This window comes from Cheilinus undulatus, linkage group 8, assembly GCF_018320785.1.
Source record: "Cheilinus undulatus linkage group 8, ASM1832078v1, whole genome shotgun sequence".
In the NCBI taxonomy this organism is placed as follows: domain Eukaryota; kingdom Metazoa; phylum Chordata; class Actinopteri; order Labriformes; family Labridae; genus Cheilinus; species Cheilinus undulatus.
This window is the reverse complement of record NC_054872.1, coordinates 10086492-10103311: the sequence shown is the minus strand read 5'-3', so window position 1 is coordinate 10103311 and position 16820 is coordinate 10086492. Positions and strand designations below refer to the sequence as shown.

General features: G+C 37.8%; 1 protein-coding gene across 4 annotated transcripts in view; it reads left to right on the top strand.

Moving 5' to 3' along the window:
- Positions 1 to 16820, top strand: part of rims2a (regulating synaptic membrane exocytosis 2a) — a 247893-nt gene that overhangs the window by 196480 nt on the left and 34593 nt on the right. For all 4 annotated transcript variants that reach the window (XM_041793381.1, XM_041793385.1, XM_041793383.1 and 1 more), the window contains one exon: positions 2790 to 2956. In XM_041793381.1, the coding sequence (XP_041649315.1) occupies positions 2790 to 2956 (167 nt within the window). The remainder of the gene's footprint in view (positions 1 to 2789; positions 2957 to 16820) is intronic.

The window sequence follows — 16820 nt, the reverse complement described above, 5'->3', positions numbered from 1 at the left end:
AAGGCACATGTTAGGAATGCTGCGCAAGTGTAGAGAAATATTGAAAAAGAATTTTTTTAATGCTAAATATAATCTTTGTTGTTATCCATGAATTTTCAAATTTACTGATTTACAAAAAAACTGAAAAAATAGTTAAGCACATTAATATTTCAAATTATATGTCAAATTATAGTTATTTACTTGCATTCCTGAACAGAAAAATGAGTTTTAGTGGTTGAATGTTAGGCTTGATTGATTTCTGACTTCTCAGAGAAGCCCAGTGAGCCGGCTCAAATTTGGGTGAATTCAGTTTGAAATTCCTCATTCCTGTTCAAAATGGTAAAATGTGAAGAGCTCACTGAAAATGAAAGAGTCTGCATTAAAGCACTTCATGATGCTGGATGGTCTTTAAAACAAATATGAGAGGTGGTCTAATAAATTTGTTAAGCACTGTATGTAGCCAGTGAAAGCCAAATATTTCATCGGGGCTACAGACTCATGAAAAAGAGCCTTCATCCAGGGAGGTGCAAAATGCAAAGCTATGTACTAAGGATGTAAATGTTTGAGTATTAGTACCCTACTGATTTATGTATGGGCCTTTCTGTACGTGTACCAAACCAAGAGATCCATACCCAATCAGGACAATGGGAGCACAACTCACACCGCCCTGGCAACCACACAACCACAGCAAACGATAGCAACAGCCTGAATTCTTCCAGCTAAAACATCTCCTGTTTGAGAACACTTTGTTTCCCTGTGAAATACAACAGTGGATAAAGACAAGGATCTGACAGAAGTAGGTCAGGCATTATTCCAATGATGTGTCGCTGAAAGCGCGTTCACCAGATCAATTAAAGCATTTTGAATCTTATAACACAAATGTGAAGTAACTAGGAGAAAAACAGAGCAAACAGCTCACTTTGGAAGTTCAACAGTGTCTTGCTGGTAATTTCTGAGAACACAAAGTCATTAAGACAGTTTTTAAACTGATCTACACCATATTATTGACATATACTATATGTTATTTTGATATTGCACTGTGAATGAGAGAGAGACAATTTCAATCCTCTTTATGTCCTGTACAAATTGTAGAATTTGTAGAATTGACATTAAAGTTGACTTTGACTTTTGACTCTAATAAGCGTTTTTGAAAACCCAGGATTTGAACACCTGTTAAAGTTAACTGAGCCAAAATAAAGAAATTAATTTCTTTTGTCTTTCAACCAAAAATATGAACTTCTCATGACTGGGCATGAGAAGTTCATAAAGGGCTGTTTGCATAAATGCATAAGTGCACTGGTTTTGTGGGTCAAATTAGAACCTGTAAATGTAGGCCATGAGTGGGGCGTGAGTTGAACCACCTTCTCAGCTCAAAAGTTGTTGAAAAATTGCAATAGGTCCCATTGGTCAAAAAAAGTGAAAATTAAAGTAATAAATCAATGTGAAAATCACAAAAAAACTTTTTGCATGATTAATTTAATTGTTTTTATATGTTGAAGGCCTTTATGATTCAAGGTTGCACCATTATCCTCAATTTAAATGTGTTTCATATTGTTTATTTCATTTTAATCTATAAATATTTTCTTTTTTGTGTTGCATTTGCTTCAATTAAAATATGGAAAACGTAATGACTTAACAACCAAGGTGCGCACTGAACTGAAATTTTTGTGTACTGTTACACCTTCTACTTACTGTATGTATTTACAACCAGTCACATGATCAGTAGTCATCCTATGGTTAAGTAAACAGGTTACAGGGTTAATCTTGATTTAAAAGACAATAATATATTAGAAATTAACAAATTTACAAGCAGGATTACTCCTCTCTAGATAATTTAAACAAACAAATGTATAGAAACACAAAATTATTTCAGATTTGCTTGGATTGGGATTGAGTCAGATTAGGCCTTTCAATATTGAGTTTAGATGTACAATGTCAGCACCCTATGTTAAATAAATAGGGCTGTTACAGTTATACAGTGCGTTCAGAAAGTATTCAGGCCCCTTCATGTGTTTTGCACTGAGAAAAGGCTTCCACCTAGCCACTCTGTCGTAAACCCAGGTCATTGGAGGGCTGCAGTGATGGTTGTCCTGGAACATTGTCCCATCTCCACACAGGATCTCTGGAGCTCAGTCAGAGTGACCATCTAACTTGCCACATTAGTGCATTACAGACAGAGAAAAGGAAGGTGTTAGAGAACTTTTGCGTAGCCAAAAAGTGTAACTATTTTGAAACTTGCTGCACAGTTTAATTGGCCAGATAGTACATAGCCTACTGTATATCTACCTTTGAATGTATTTACTGCCCAAAATCTGCAGCCTTAAAACAGTATAACAGATTCAGTCTGACCTTTATTGCTTATTATTATGCTGACAATAAACTGGGAAGAGATGTAACATGTTAGGCACAGCAGTTTCAATGAAAACAATGCAACATGAGATTTTAATTTCATTACCACAAAATTGAACGTGGGGGTATTTCCACAAATAAAATACTAACTATGTGTGCTCCCTTTCACAGCTGTAGGCTTACCTTCTGCAGGTACATAGCTACACGTCTACAAATAGGAAAGAAACCGGAAGAATACAGCTGCTTTGGGGGAAACAAAAAAGGAAGGGAAATACAACAGCTATGGATTCTTTTGAAGAAACAGATTACTTGAATTTCAGATATGGTGTGTTGCATACAAAAATAGTAATCTGCGAGCTGTGAGCCAGGAAGACTCACATTTCCTGTGTATTAAGACACGTTTTTATGTGTTTTGAAATGCAGTCATTTTGATTTATGTACTGTTTCTGTTTAATTCACAGCGTTCAGGAAGAGATCCACGGGGCTCAGATAACCTGTCGGCCAAGTCTTCGGACAGTGATGTAAGCGACGTGTCCGCTGTTTCGAGAACAAGTAGTGCCTCTCGGTTCAGCAGCACGAGCTACATGTCTGTCCAATCTGAACGGCCGCAAGGAAACCGAAAGATCCGGTAGGCCAATGCCCACACCAGTGGCTGGTGAATTGTGTCTTAGTCGCCTAAGCTGTTACCAGAAATGGACAAACCCCCTTGTCTTTCTTTGATAACGCCAAGTGCAAAACATTTCAGCTTTGAAATAGCTTGCACCTGGTTGAACCAAAAGAGGAAATTGCAACTCCTAGTCTTTGCAATTTTCTCTGCATGTTGAGTTCAGGTTTGGCTCCTTTTCTAGAAAATTCTGGAACCAAATGATTGAACTCTACTCATCTGGGCTTTGAGGGGATTTCTGTCCATATCTAGCAACACACATGTAACATAAAACACATTGCATCTCTTTGAGTGTTGTCTTAAATCAAAGCAGGAAACTAATTCATTTGCATGCAGTTTTTCTGTAAGTCTACATTTCTGATTTGTATTGTTCTGAATCAGTCTGCTTTTGATCTTGGCTGCGCTGCATCTCAGTGTTTGTCTTTCTTTCTCTTGTTGTTGACAATGTTCATGCTTTTTGGTTTTCTTTCTGCTTTGCATGTGCCGCTCTCATACGTCTGTGTCCGTCTTCAGCCAGTTGCGATCGAGGAGTCAGTCACGGGAGGGGGATGAGCAGCTAGAAGAAGTGCTAGAGGAGGAGGAGATGGGTGGGGGAGGAGGAGGAGACGGGAAAAGGGCCAGTAGAGAAAAGAGAACACAGGGAGAGAGGAAGGAATCAGGGGGGAAGGTAGACGCAGACAAGGAGCATCAGGAGGATTTGGCTGAGAAAGAAGACGACTTGCAGCAGAGGAGTATCTCAGAGACTGACCTCAGGTAACACGTGTGGCAGCCTCAAACTGTGGACTCTTACTAACAAAAACACCCACATCCCCCAGTGTCCCACTGACTATGTGTGGAAAGATGAGTGCAGTGACTATCCTCTATCACTTATCTGGATGACCTTGCAACTCTGGCCCCGTTAACCCCTTTTATACTAAAGAAGAGAAATATTATCGTTCACGTTTTTTGTAAACTCATGCAGCCTGCTGACTCTGTAGTGGTGCTACTAAAATGGGTATACAGTGCAGCAAGCATTTGTGCTAAAACAGCAAAACACCAAAATAATACAAAAACATAATGACACTTTTCATTGCAGTGCAGGGAGGCAGTTAAAAAGGAAATTAAAAAACATTTCATTCTCTGTTTTACTGTCTGTCTTTGGTCTTAAATACTGGGGACAGTTGACTCAGAGGTCTGAGGATTATTTTGGCTGACCAATTTTCTACAGCCAAGCTGTGATTTTTGAAAATTAAAGCAAAATTTAAAATTTGAATAATTCACCTCTACTGACATGCTTTAGCTGGTTTCCAGCACCACAGTGTTCCTTGAGCAGCACGTGCCTCCAGTAACTGCCTTACTGCCTAACAGCTGCAGCTCACATGGTGAGATTGTCCAGACAGGCAGTGGGTCAGCCGAGCCTTTGTTAATGTCTTCAACAACTTCATGTTTGTTTTTCTTTTGATATAAATCATTGTAAGATTTAATGGACGCATAAATCTGATTGGACTACTGCTAGTCAGAAGCTACTTTTGTTTCCTATCCCATGGTTTGTCTGATATATTGTTCAGTAAATGACAATGGAAAGGAGAAAAAGGTATTATATTGATGTGACTAATCTGTTATTGGCAGTAACAGGCCAGCACAAAGGAAAAATAAACAAGGCTCCTATTCTTCTGCTTTAACAAACTGCAGAATGAGCCGTGATTGAGGCATGCTTTGTGGCTGTTCACAGCCTGTTCACATGGGGGCTGAAATGAAAAGTTTACTGACACACATGCACTGCTCATGTGAGCATTGTGGTCCAGCCTTCAGAAATACATATCTCATACATTTTTTTAGGTGAATCCACACATATATGCATGGTACTATACCTTAAGGTGCAAGTGGGCAGGGATTAAGGTGCACACTCAGAATAAGCATTACGTACTGTCCTGAAGCATGCATGAGCTCCACCATGGCCCCCCATAAGGGGAATAAAGGGGAGAGCTTTCAGGGGCCCAGCCAAACTACGGGCCCATTGTAAAGTTTAGATGCGATTCCTTTATTCCACTTTTTACCTGAGTAAAAAGCAAACCAAACAGCTTTTTGTTTAAATTTATTCCATAGTACATAGGCTTCTACAAAATGTAAACCCCATTCCTTAAAAAATAAATTAAAATGGTTTTAAAATGGTCATAAAAGTTAGTGAAATTAAGTTAAAATATGGCAAAAGTCATCAAAAGAGGCAAAGATGGGTTAACAGAGACTTTAAAAAGGCTAAAAGTGGAAAAAATGGGTTTTAAGTGGCGAACAATGGGTGAAAAGGTGGTGAAATAGGATTAAATATTGACAAGAGTGGGTCAAGACAGCCAAACATTGGCAGAAATTGGTTAAAAGTGGCCAAAACAGACAGTAAAAGTGGTGAAAGGGGTTAAAACTGGAAAAAATGAATTTAAAGTTGCAACAAGGGGCATTAAATTAGCTAATTATGGTTAAAATGGGCATAAAATGTAGTGAAAAGGGGTTAGTAGTGTCAAAAATGGGTTTACATAGGCAACAATAGGCAGATGGTGGCAGAGATGGTGAGGATTACAAAAAAAAAACTGGTGGAAAAAGTGGTGAAATTGGTTACAACTGGCAAAAATTAATTTAAAAGTTCAAAAAAGGGCGTAGAAAATTGCCCATTGAAGTTATAATCGGCAAAAATGGGCATTAAAAGTGGTGACAGGGGTTAACAGTGGCAATAACTGGTTAACAGAGACAACAATAGGCAGTTAGTGGCAAAATGAGTTAAAATAGTTGCTTCCTACAGTCGGGACAGTGAGTAACTTTCCCCCTTGATGCAAAAGTGTCAAATCCCGAAATGCATTCTGGGAAAACTCTACAGATGAAGAAATGATTGTCAAATAATTTGAGCACAATGACAAAAAATACTTAGAATGTTAGAGTACTGTTAAAACCAGGGCAGTCAAAGGATTGAAAATGTCATTGCGATTAATCTCAGGATTTCTGTAGTTAATCACAATTAATTAACCCTCTCTTTTCAATTCAGAATTTTCCTTGTTTTGTATTAAAATCTGTTTTGGTGTCATTTAAGATTTTTGTCTTAAACTAACTGTAGCTGACTTCTAGTTTGATACAAAACTGCTTCTTTTAAATAAATTGAAGATATCACCACGAAACAAACCACAGGAATGGGAACTTGTCATGTACTGAAAAGGATAAATGTGCACAGTAAAAGGTAGATGTTTGATAACACAAGGTTCAGGTGACCCCTGTCTTGTCCACTGAACTGTCTCTGAGTTTTTAAAACTTAAAAAAAGATTGGGTAACTAAGAGCAATGGTGGACTTATTCTTACATCACTGTGGCTGCAGGGAGACATTGCAGTGGCTTAACCAAAGCTACTTGAAGGCAAAAATAAAGCATGCGATTAATTGTGATTTAAAAATATTAGTGTGCTAATTCATCTTGACAGCCGTCTAAAAAACTAAAATGTGTTCATCAGCTCAAAAAAATAGAATTGAAATAGCTATTTTTGGATTTGCCAAAACTCATTTTAACAACCTTTAACCATTCGGTCTTACAGTGTTGGCTTGAAGAAGTGTAAATGGGCCTGATGAAGGAAGGAAGCGTGCTTCAGCATGGTACAGGGCAGGGCATGGTACTTTGAAAGTAAAAGCAATGAGTTGGTTACTTGGGAATTCAAGTTTCTTTTGAACTGTATAGATTACAGTTCATTTTGATTACAGTCATGTCTGCTAACCTTTACTTTTAAAGTCAATGCATGGAACTCTTGTTATAGAATATCAGGGCAACGTTCACCTAGGGAGCATTTTATTTCTGCCTAAGGAGAGAGTGTAGTTTAATGTCTGAATCTTGAAGAACCAGGAGTATAAAGTATGTCAAGAGCAAACTCAAGAGCAAGTTAATTTGAAATCCCACAGCAGGATCAAAGCTTAGCTCAGTCTCCTAATAAGATGTCTTCTCTATCAAATCACATTCACAGCAGGATCCCAGTTAGTTTCTCTTACTCACATGAGCACTGCTTAGTGTCTTCCTGGACTTGAGAGAAAACACATTAAGATAAGAGCTACACCCTCATCTACCATTAATGCTGCACTAGTAAACACTGTGATTAAGAGGACGAAGTCTACAAGTGCACGAGGCTAAATGCAGATGGCAGAAATATGAGTTCAGACTGCCTGCAGATGTACAGGTATGGTAACTATGTGGGGCAATTTTAGAAACAGGCTAGGGCTAAAAAAGTTCAAAATGAATGAGGCACTACAGCGTTGTCAATTTAGGCTGCAGTCTGCGTTGCTTTACTGTCTTGTCTGTGCCGCTCAGTGCTTTGGATGCTGTGTCTCTGTTTTCTTGTGCTTTTTAACATGCTGTCTGAGTCCAACAGTTTTGCCTGCACCTGCAACTTGTCAACCCAATCCCCCAGCACTCCTTTCAGAGATTCCTCAATTTGCCAAGGACCTTTTCTTATCTCTGTGTAACACCATAACCCTCACACCTAGACTGTCATCCAGCATTTAATTCACTTTCAGTGAAGTCACCAAGTAACCGCATTAAAATTAAAAACCTGCCATGTCAAATTCATTCTGAAGATGCATTTGAATTCAGTTACAATAATCCAATTTCAAACAACATTTTCATCTTGACTGAAAGTGAGCTGGATTTGTCCGACTTTAAGGCGCTGACAGCTCTTATCTGTGTGATCAACCCCAATCCCTTCATGACAGCTACAGTATAAATCTATATTTCACATGTGATTCATTGCATATTCTGCTTTTCTAGGACAACATGTGAGAAAATAGTACAAAGATGACAAAAAGAAAATACTTTGCATTCTACCAAACATCCAGACTGAGTCTAAATTATTGTTTCACCTGCAAGAGGAAAGAATTAACCAGGCATTTAGCACATGTCAGGTTCATGGTGATGCTTGGAGAGTTAACTGTCTGAAGATATCTGTGCAGAAAAACAATGCAAAGCTTTTGTAAAATAATGTAGCCCATTTTATTAAGTAGCTATGAATTGATCAGATGTTTAAAAACCCTATACAGAACTTTTACCACTTTTAGCAGAACTCAAATCTCTTGCCAAATGAAAGAGTTTAAGGACAGTTTTGAAAAAAAATTTCTAAGCAAACTGAGTTTATAATCATGCTAAATGTGCTGTACAAATAAAATGGAAATGAAGCAAAAGTAAAAGTCAGTAAAAGAAGACAAAGATTTGTGATGATGATGTCTTGAACTTCTTACACTGTTGGACTACATGTGACGCCATGAAGGATATGTAAATCAAGATCAGGCAGCTTTCTGTACTGGTTTTATAAAAAAATAGCATTGAATGCCTTTTTTTAAATTCTCTGATACAACAGCTCTCAATAAAATATAAATAAATAACAATAAAAATAACAAGGGAAATTGAAGCTTGAATAATAGTCAGTCCATTCATTCATTTTCGACACCGCTTATCCTGCTGGGAGTCACCAGGGCCTGGAGCCTATCCCATCTGTCATTGGGTGAGAGGCGGGGTACATCCTGGACTGATCGCCAGTTGATCACAGGGCTGTAATATAGAGACAAACAACCAGGCACGCTCACACTCACCCCTACGGCCAATATATAGTCACCAGTTAACCTGCTAGTCAGTCAAAAAGTAAAATAGTATCTGATGGGATGTGTGATGAGTTATTTCAGATCTTTCTTCGTATAATTACCTTAACAACTGCCTAGTTTCAGCTCCTTAAAGGAACAGTGTTGGGTAACCTTACGCTTAAAGTAACATTACTGCCATTTAAAGGTGTCACATTACTGCATTACATACACAAATGAGAACTTTTGCATTAGTAAACATTAAAACCCTTTTAAATTTTCTTGTACCTCTGTTGTAGCGGCACAGAGTAAACTGTACATCAGCCTTTGAATGTAATGTAATGTTTTTATTAAGGAACAGGTGTTTCAATCAAAAAAATTTCAAAATGAGGTTTTGAACTACATTTCATCATGACACTGTTCTTGTCTCAGGATGTGCACAGTTAAATGGTTAAATTTGTTTATCAAATTAGCCAGTGTGAGATTTACAAGCCAGTTAAACTAATTACCTACATACTGCTCCTTTAAACTGTAAAGAACCTCCTGCCACTAGAAGCCGCTGTAGCTTCAGTTAAAGGCCGCTCCCTTCCTGTATGAGCGTTCACAAGCTTAGCAGTTAGAGTGTAGTAAGACCAGCGCAGTATGACAGTTTAGTAAGTAATAAATGGAAATGTATGGTCTGTAGGCTGTAGAGGGTTGAACTTACATATTACTACTCAACTGAAGTGAAAAGAGGCCACATATCAAAGCGAGATATGGAGAGGAAAGAAGGCTGGTGGCGCTAGCTGCTTATGTTAGCTACGCTCTACACAGTATATCAGGATCACACCCGCTAACGTAGTGACCCTGTGATGAATTTAATTGTTTTCTAAGTATTTTCTTCTCTTTTGACTAGTCGGTTTAACAGAATTTCACTTGGCGTTTAGCCGAATGGGGAAATAAAAGCCTAAGAACATTATTATTGTCCCTTCTGTACGTAGATTATACATAATGTGGGATATTCCCTCAAAGGAAATGCTGTTCTTAATCTCAGCTCCCTAAGCTGCACACTGACACACCTGTAGATTTACCTCCCACAGGTACCACAGTTACATGCAGTCAAGTCAAAGAGAAACAGAAACAGTGCAGATGCAAAATTTATGTCCTTTTTGTGGAAACAAAAAAGCAAATAAAGCATTTTATAAGTAACTAAATACTTTGATATGAAAATAACTACTATAATACTTGAATTGAAATGTTCCATTACTTGTAAAAACAAAAAAGTGATCTAAGTACTCTAAAACCTTTTTTTTTTAAGTGCAACACATCCAATAAATACAAAATTCTCCAGTGGACGCTTTTGACTGCAGGTTATCAAAGTAGCAAAAATCAGCTCCATAAACCTAAAATGATTCATTTGAAAAAAGACACAAAAGTTGTTTCTCACTATATTAGCATTTTGATGCTTACTGTTTGGAATTAAATAAACACAGGAACTGTTTTTGATTTGCTGTTATGCAACATCTGCCAGTGATGACGTTCACAGAAGCCTGTACAGTTAACAATAAATGCAGGACAGTTTTAGTTATCAGGGATTGATGAGAATAGTCAGAATATTGATTTGTAGTGGTTAAAGTTGTACTTTTTATTCTCTGTTCTGCTTTTTTTTTTTGTATAGAAGCAGGTTGATCTGACACAGGCATTGCTACTAGTTACATTTCTTTATGATTCATCTCCTTTATATCAAGGTCACAGTGGGATTATATAGCTGCTACACATTAAACAAGCCTGTATACATTTAGCATCCTGACAGCCATATGTTTTCTACCCCTGTGACTGCACAGAGAAGCAAATGCATGCATGTTGCATGCTCTGTGCTTATGTCATGTCCAGTGATCTCCAGTATGGAAGAAGCCACCCAGTGGCACCTTTAAATCACACATCTCTGCTACTCGCTCATATCAGGTTGCAGCCCAAGTAATTGTACATTTATTTGAAGTATGGCAAAGACCAGTGATGTGAAAGAAAAGCTGATTATGATGACAGAAAAGAAAAGAGTCAGTGTTTACTATGACCACCTGCTACAACCAACTCATTCAACCACAGCTTGTCTAGTAAAAGGAGGAAGGCTCGTGTATGCCAGTTACCTGTTTGGCTGATTATGGTAATTTAACTTGAGCGTCATGTTTGAAGTAATCACTGCAGTGTCTGATGACAAACTTAAGAGCTGTGTTGACAGGCGTGTACGCTAAGCCAATGTTCTGGCTGAGGAAACAGTTGCCATGGTAACTTGTTTTTCTGCCTCACCTGATAGAGAGTCAGTGTTCCTGTCGGTAAAAGGTGAACAGGATGACTTGTGCAGGGGTTCATGAAGTGCTCTGCATACTTTATTAATGCACAAACAGTATTTGATATTTAGCTGTCAAAACACTGTCACAAGTTTAGACATAAAAACACAAGACTGAAGGTAGATAGACAACAGATTTGTGCTTTAACATGTTACTACGACATACACAGTGTTTCTGAATCATTTGTGGTAATGCACCTTTATTAGATGATAGAATTAAAGTTTTCTTGTTTTTACACAGTGTAAACTTAATGCTCGGTCTGTTAGTAAAGTTCCAATGGTTACTTAGTCTTCCCAGGAGGATGTATGATCTTTGTTTGCCCACAGCATGTAAAGCACTTCTTTAAAATAGTAAGATATGAAGACTTGTGTTAGAACAAAAACATTCTGAATCTTATCTTGCATTGAGAACACATTGTCCTTATTAAAAAGCCCAGTGAGCAGTCTGCATGGTAAGGAACACTGTGCTCTCAGGCTGAGGTTGAGATTCAGAAATCCCAGAAGAGTACCAGTTTCCTAAGTAAGCACTTTACACAGCGAGTAGCTGAGATGCCAAGACCTGTACGGAGGAAAAAGAGCGTTAAAACAACCATGAATAACTGTTTTTATACATTTGTTTTTTGGCCAGTAGTGTTTGTAACAGTGGCAGATGGTCCACAGAGGGCGCTAGAACATGTCTCTCCATTCCACACAAGGAGAATGACAGGCCTTCATAAAATAATATTCTAAATTTGATTTAGAATATAAACATACATTTCAAGTGTAAAAGGCTTAGATAGATTATATACAGTTACACAGAAAAAATGTATTATCTGTCCTGTAGAAAAAAAATGTTATTTTAAATGTGTTGCAATAATGCTAACTTAATATTTCTGAGTAATTAATATTGATGCTAAATTCATTATTTTTAGTGTGCAATACTTGTTTGAAATTAATAATTTTAAGTGTTCAAAACTGAGATTGAAAAGTTGAAAGCATTCCAGTTTGCAGTACTTAAGCTAAATCATTGACTTTGATTGTGCAGTACATCTAATTCAATAAGATTAAGTCTGCTGAAAAAAATGATAAGACATTTTAAGGTACCATTCCACATTCCACAGGCTAATTAAGCAACAATGTTTATTAGTGACCCACTGAACCAGCCGCTGATGTCTCATTACTGTTTGGCATGCCATCCAACATTCATTAACGCTGACGATGTCATTAGCATTGCTCCCTGTAGGCAGGGCCTCTGCAACTGAGACAGTAACTTCACATGCAGTGCAAAAGGTGGGAAGTGATGGGATTCTATTGATATCGATGCAGTTATCAAGTCTCATATCAAACATGCATGCCTAGCATAAAATCACTGTTAGACATTTTACATTGTGCTGTTCATGTCACTTTTTGAGAAATGAAGCCACACTTTGGACAGCTTTGGTCTGTTTTTGCGACTGCCCGCCATGTTTACTTCCTCGACTTCTCTGTTCTTGTTGTGCTGACTGCCTCTTGTGAGGCTGTGTTCATTAAAGGCACGTGTAAGGCGTTGTTAAGGGAATCATTAATGTTAAAAGTAAATGATGTCGACAGATTGAACCAGTTGGAACCAGTTCTTAATTCCTATGCCTAGGTTTAAATGCCCAAAAGCATTCTGGGAAAACTATGCAGAGAAGAGGATGATAGTCAAATAATTTGAGTACAAGGTCAAAAAAATACTCAAATTGTCAAGTACTGTTAACTCAAAACTAAAAAAAAGAGTTTCATAAATTCTGAAATAGCTGCTTTGGATTTATAACTAAACACAAATGAACTTTTTTAACCTCCTTTACTGTACACTCTGACAGCAAAGAGAAAACAGTTGCAAGTTCTAAATGCTTAATTTGTTTAAAACAAGATAACTTTAGTAAATCAAGTTCTTTTGCCTTTGTGCCCACAGAGTATAACTAATTTGTTTAAAATAAGTGTTTCTAACAGCTTACAAAAAATGAATTAATTGTACTCAGTGTTTCTGAGTAAAATTGATGTTAGTGTTTACAGTGTGAGAACAGACTCTGTCTAAAGCTGTGTGATTTTTCTCTTTGGCTGTTGACTCTCTTAATAAATTGCACATATATGTCATTCAATAAACCACACAAAACGATTTATATCCAACGTAAAATCTTCAACTTTGAATGAAAAGGAGCAAAAAGAAGAATAATCTGCCCCATCTTCACGAAACATAAGTCAACAAAAGCATACACATACATGATAAAAGCTTTGAAATTTTTAAAGATAAATCAGATTTCATGCCCATTTGCTTCTCTTCCATATGAGACAGGAGCATTAACAGGGCACAGGACTAATCCGCCCCAAGCGCATCAAACAGCACCGCCACAAAGTGCAGAGATGAACTGAGACATAAAAAGCGAGTCATGCGGTGTCATGAGATCGAAGCAGACTGTTCATTAGGATAGATCAGAGCAGTAGACCAGAGTAGAAGGACAAAGCAGCACTTTTTAAGTTGTCTCCACAGAGTTTGGCTTACGGTGTCGTTTGTTAAGTGTGTTAAGAAAAAAAATGTTCCAAGTTAAAATCGCCACTGTGCAAGGCTAATTCTGTTAGCCAGTTAAAGGCCTTTTCAGAATGCATTAGCATCTTACTGAAAACCAAGATGAGCACAAAAGAGGCTTTTAACTGATTTATTACTTAAGTATTTAGCACAGCTGTGCTGTTGGCTCTACACACACATTTACCTTGTTATCAAAATTAAAATATCAAACAAATTTGATTACAAGTCGCTGACATGCAGCAACGCCAGACTTGTAAAAGTGGCTGGGCCATAGATAAAGATGGATTTTTAAGTCTGGTCCTGGTCCATCTCTGAGACATTATGACCCCCTGCTGGGGGGTAATTAACCAACCACTGCTGGTTTGTATCATGCAACTTAAGTTTCTACTTGTCTCTATCCATGTGACCTTCTGTGCTCATCCAACTACAACTAAAAATAGGAAAAAACTGTAGTAGCAATGGTATCCCAGTCTCCCTGACCTTAGTGTTGTGCTTGTCTGTAGTGTAACTGAAAAGGCAGTATTATCACCCCATGAGATGACCACATGAAATGCAACATTCCCATGCTGATAGTGAAAGGGCATATTTTGGAATGTCACCTGTCATGTAACAGTGAGAAGTCTATACCCTTGGAGTCTGCTTCAAAGCCTCTGGGTAGAATGACCTGATTAAAGGCTCTATTCCCCTCCATAGTCATTTAATATTTATGCACTGAAGTACAGGCTGCTCCATAACAGAACCTATGGCATTAGAACTGCCATTTATAGATTTACACTGCAGACTGAGGAGCGAGATGTGTGCCTTTTTGCAGAATTCTAACTCCACTGTTAGCACAATGGGACATGTAACACAACCAAAGCAAAATGCTTAGCAAGCATCATGCTCCAAATGTGATATTGCATCGCAGCACTATAAACTGCAATTATGTTGTTGTTGCAAAATAAGTTTATGGAATAAATGCAAAAGTCTGAATTAATCACAATAAATGGGAAAGCGTCATTCTACACAAACAAGCAAGCATGTTCACATCAGACATTCTCTCACTCAGCTTTCTTGCAGCCAGATGAAGCTCAAGCTTTAAGATACCCTCAGAGTAGCAGCTGGAAATTTACCTGTAAAATCTGTTTTTGATTCATAAGAAACCTGCTGCAAACGGCGATAGCTTAAGCTAACACAGTCATTGACATAAGTTCATTTATTTTCACAATACTGAGAGAGAGTTTTGCTCATTAAGATTTTTTTCTCACGTTATGCAGGCTGAAGATGGGATGGACCTGAAATCCAACATCATTTTATTATGAGGCTAATATTACAATTTTAAAACTCAGTTTTCAAGTCTATAAAATATCAGAGCATTTATTTAAAATAATTTCTGTAGTTTATATCACTATATATACCTGGAAGAAAAGATATGGCAGTGTCTCTTTTCCACCCTAGTTTGAAGAGGTGGGATTCTCTCTTTTTCAAACAGGCATCACAAGGCAGAAAAGACTGGGGACTTCATGTGATTTTTTTAAAGATTTCTCATTTTAATGCCAGGGTAATAAAATATTGTTGCCTGCAAAAACCAGTTTTTCCAACCAATGTTGGACATATGGTGAATAAAGATTTTCTAATTCTTGCACAGCAGAGCTGTCATGAACGTCAGTTATCAAAGATCAGAATTTGAAGGAACGTAATTGAAGTAATTGATGGAGTCAATTTTCAAATTCATTTTTTCTCTCTCTCATTTTAGTCCACATATCTCCACAAGTTGTCTTTACAAGTCACTTACATGGTGGAGGTCGGGCACTCTAATTAATGAACAGTAGCCCGGGGGCACTACATGCTACTCATCCCATTAAGAATGCAGAGCCTGTGATACTGAATGTAATTTGTCTCTAAGAGATAATTTCCCTAGCAGAGCTAAAATAAGAGCCTAATTTGGACACTGGCCTCTTTTCTTTCCGTTACAGTTAGCTGGAGAATAATGCTGATGGTGGACAACTTTTCTTTTTGTGTCCACTTGAGTGTAAAAGTAGTGGATGTGTGGTCGTGGCTCAGGGACAGAAAAATTGCAAGTTAGTTCTGCATTCAAAAGAGTAAAATAGCAGGAAGTACTAAACAGCATGAACTTACCTTTAACAAAAATCCCCCAGTTTTATGGTAGGAAAGCAGAACTTCAAAACGTCACACTGGTTCATCATTATGGTCAGTTAACTTTTGTAGATTGCACCAATTAAACCACCTCCAAGGTGTTTCCATACAGGTATGGCTTAAAAAAAAAAAAAAAACAAGACAAATTCTGTGACACAGCTTTATTAAAACAGGCATTTCTTAATGTCTCTCTCCTTCCACATACTCCCCTTCTGCATCAACACACCGCTGCATTCAGGTCTTCCACTGATGAAAGCAGTTCAGAAGGTTTTCTTCAGACCATTGTCTCAGAACCTCTGTCATTCTTCTCTTAAAGGGATATTACAGTACTTTTGAAGGTCAGTTGTCTGAGGTATTTAGCAGTAGTAGATTAGCCTCTAGTGATTTCAGTAAGCTTTGCTCCTTTAAGAAGGTCTCTTGCAATGCAAGAGAATGCATCCAGTAGCTGAAGTTAGCATTACAAATAGTGACAAAAACAGAGGTTTCTAGGTTAAGAATTGAATGCTTGGAATTTTTTCAAAGTGCGTATGTTTGAGCTAACATTATTCTGTTGCCCATTTTTGCCAAAAACTCTCTAAAGTCAGCGGAGAAACTGTACCATCTGTTACGCTGTATAGCCTAGCTTCCTGGCCAGTACAACCAGTGAGTCCTTCTAAAGGAGCAATGCTCTCTGAAATCAGTGGAGGCTGATACCACTACAACTGCTAACTACCTCATATGACCCAACTTCAAAAATACTGTAATATCCCTTTAACTTCTGACACAGACTCAAAAAAAGGAAAAAGTCACAGGCAAAGTGAAGGAGTGGCTTGTAGGGCTTAAAATCACCAAATCTTGCTGTCTGGTTAAAAGTATATTGCTTATGTATGCTATGATAGATAAGTGCAAATGAAATAAGTGATAACAACATGGAAATTTGATTCGTAAAGCCAGTTTTTAAAATCTCATCATTTTTACCATTAACACCTTATGCACAGGTGAATAGGGAGGGTGATCAAGCACTGTGATTTGTTTTTGGGTCAGAACCTGCTCTATCGAGACCGCACTGTGAGCTGGCACTTTGTCTCAGTGAAGAATTAAATAATTTTTCCACATTTGTGGTCTCCTTCTTCAGACTTTTTGAACCTGTCTGTAATACGGTTGATTCAGCGTTGAACCAACTCCTCCAGAATTATATCCTTGATGTCAAAGAAAACAACCAGCATGGTCTTGAATATAGACTTGCTCTGTCATGCTTTCTTCATCCTTGGTGATGATAGTGCTTTCCAGCGCA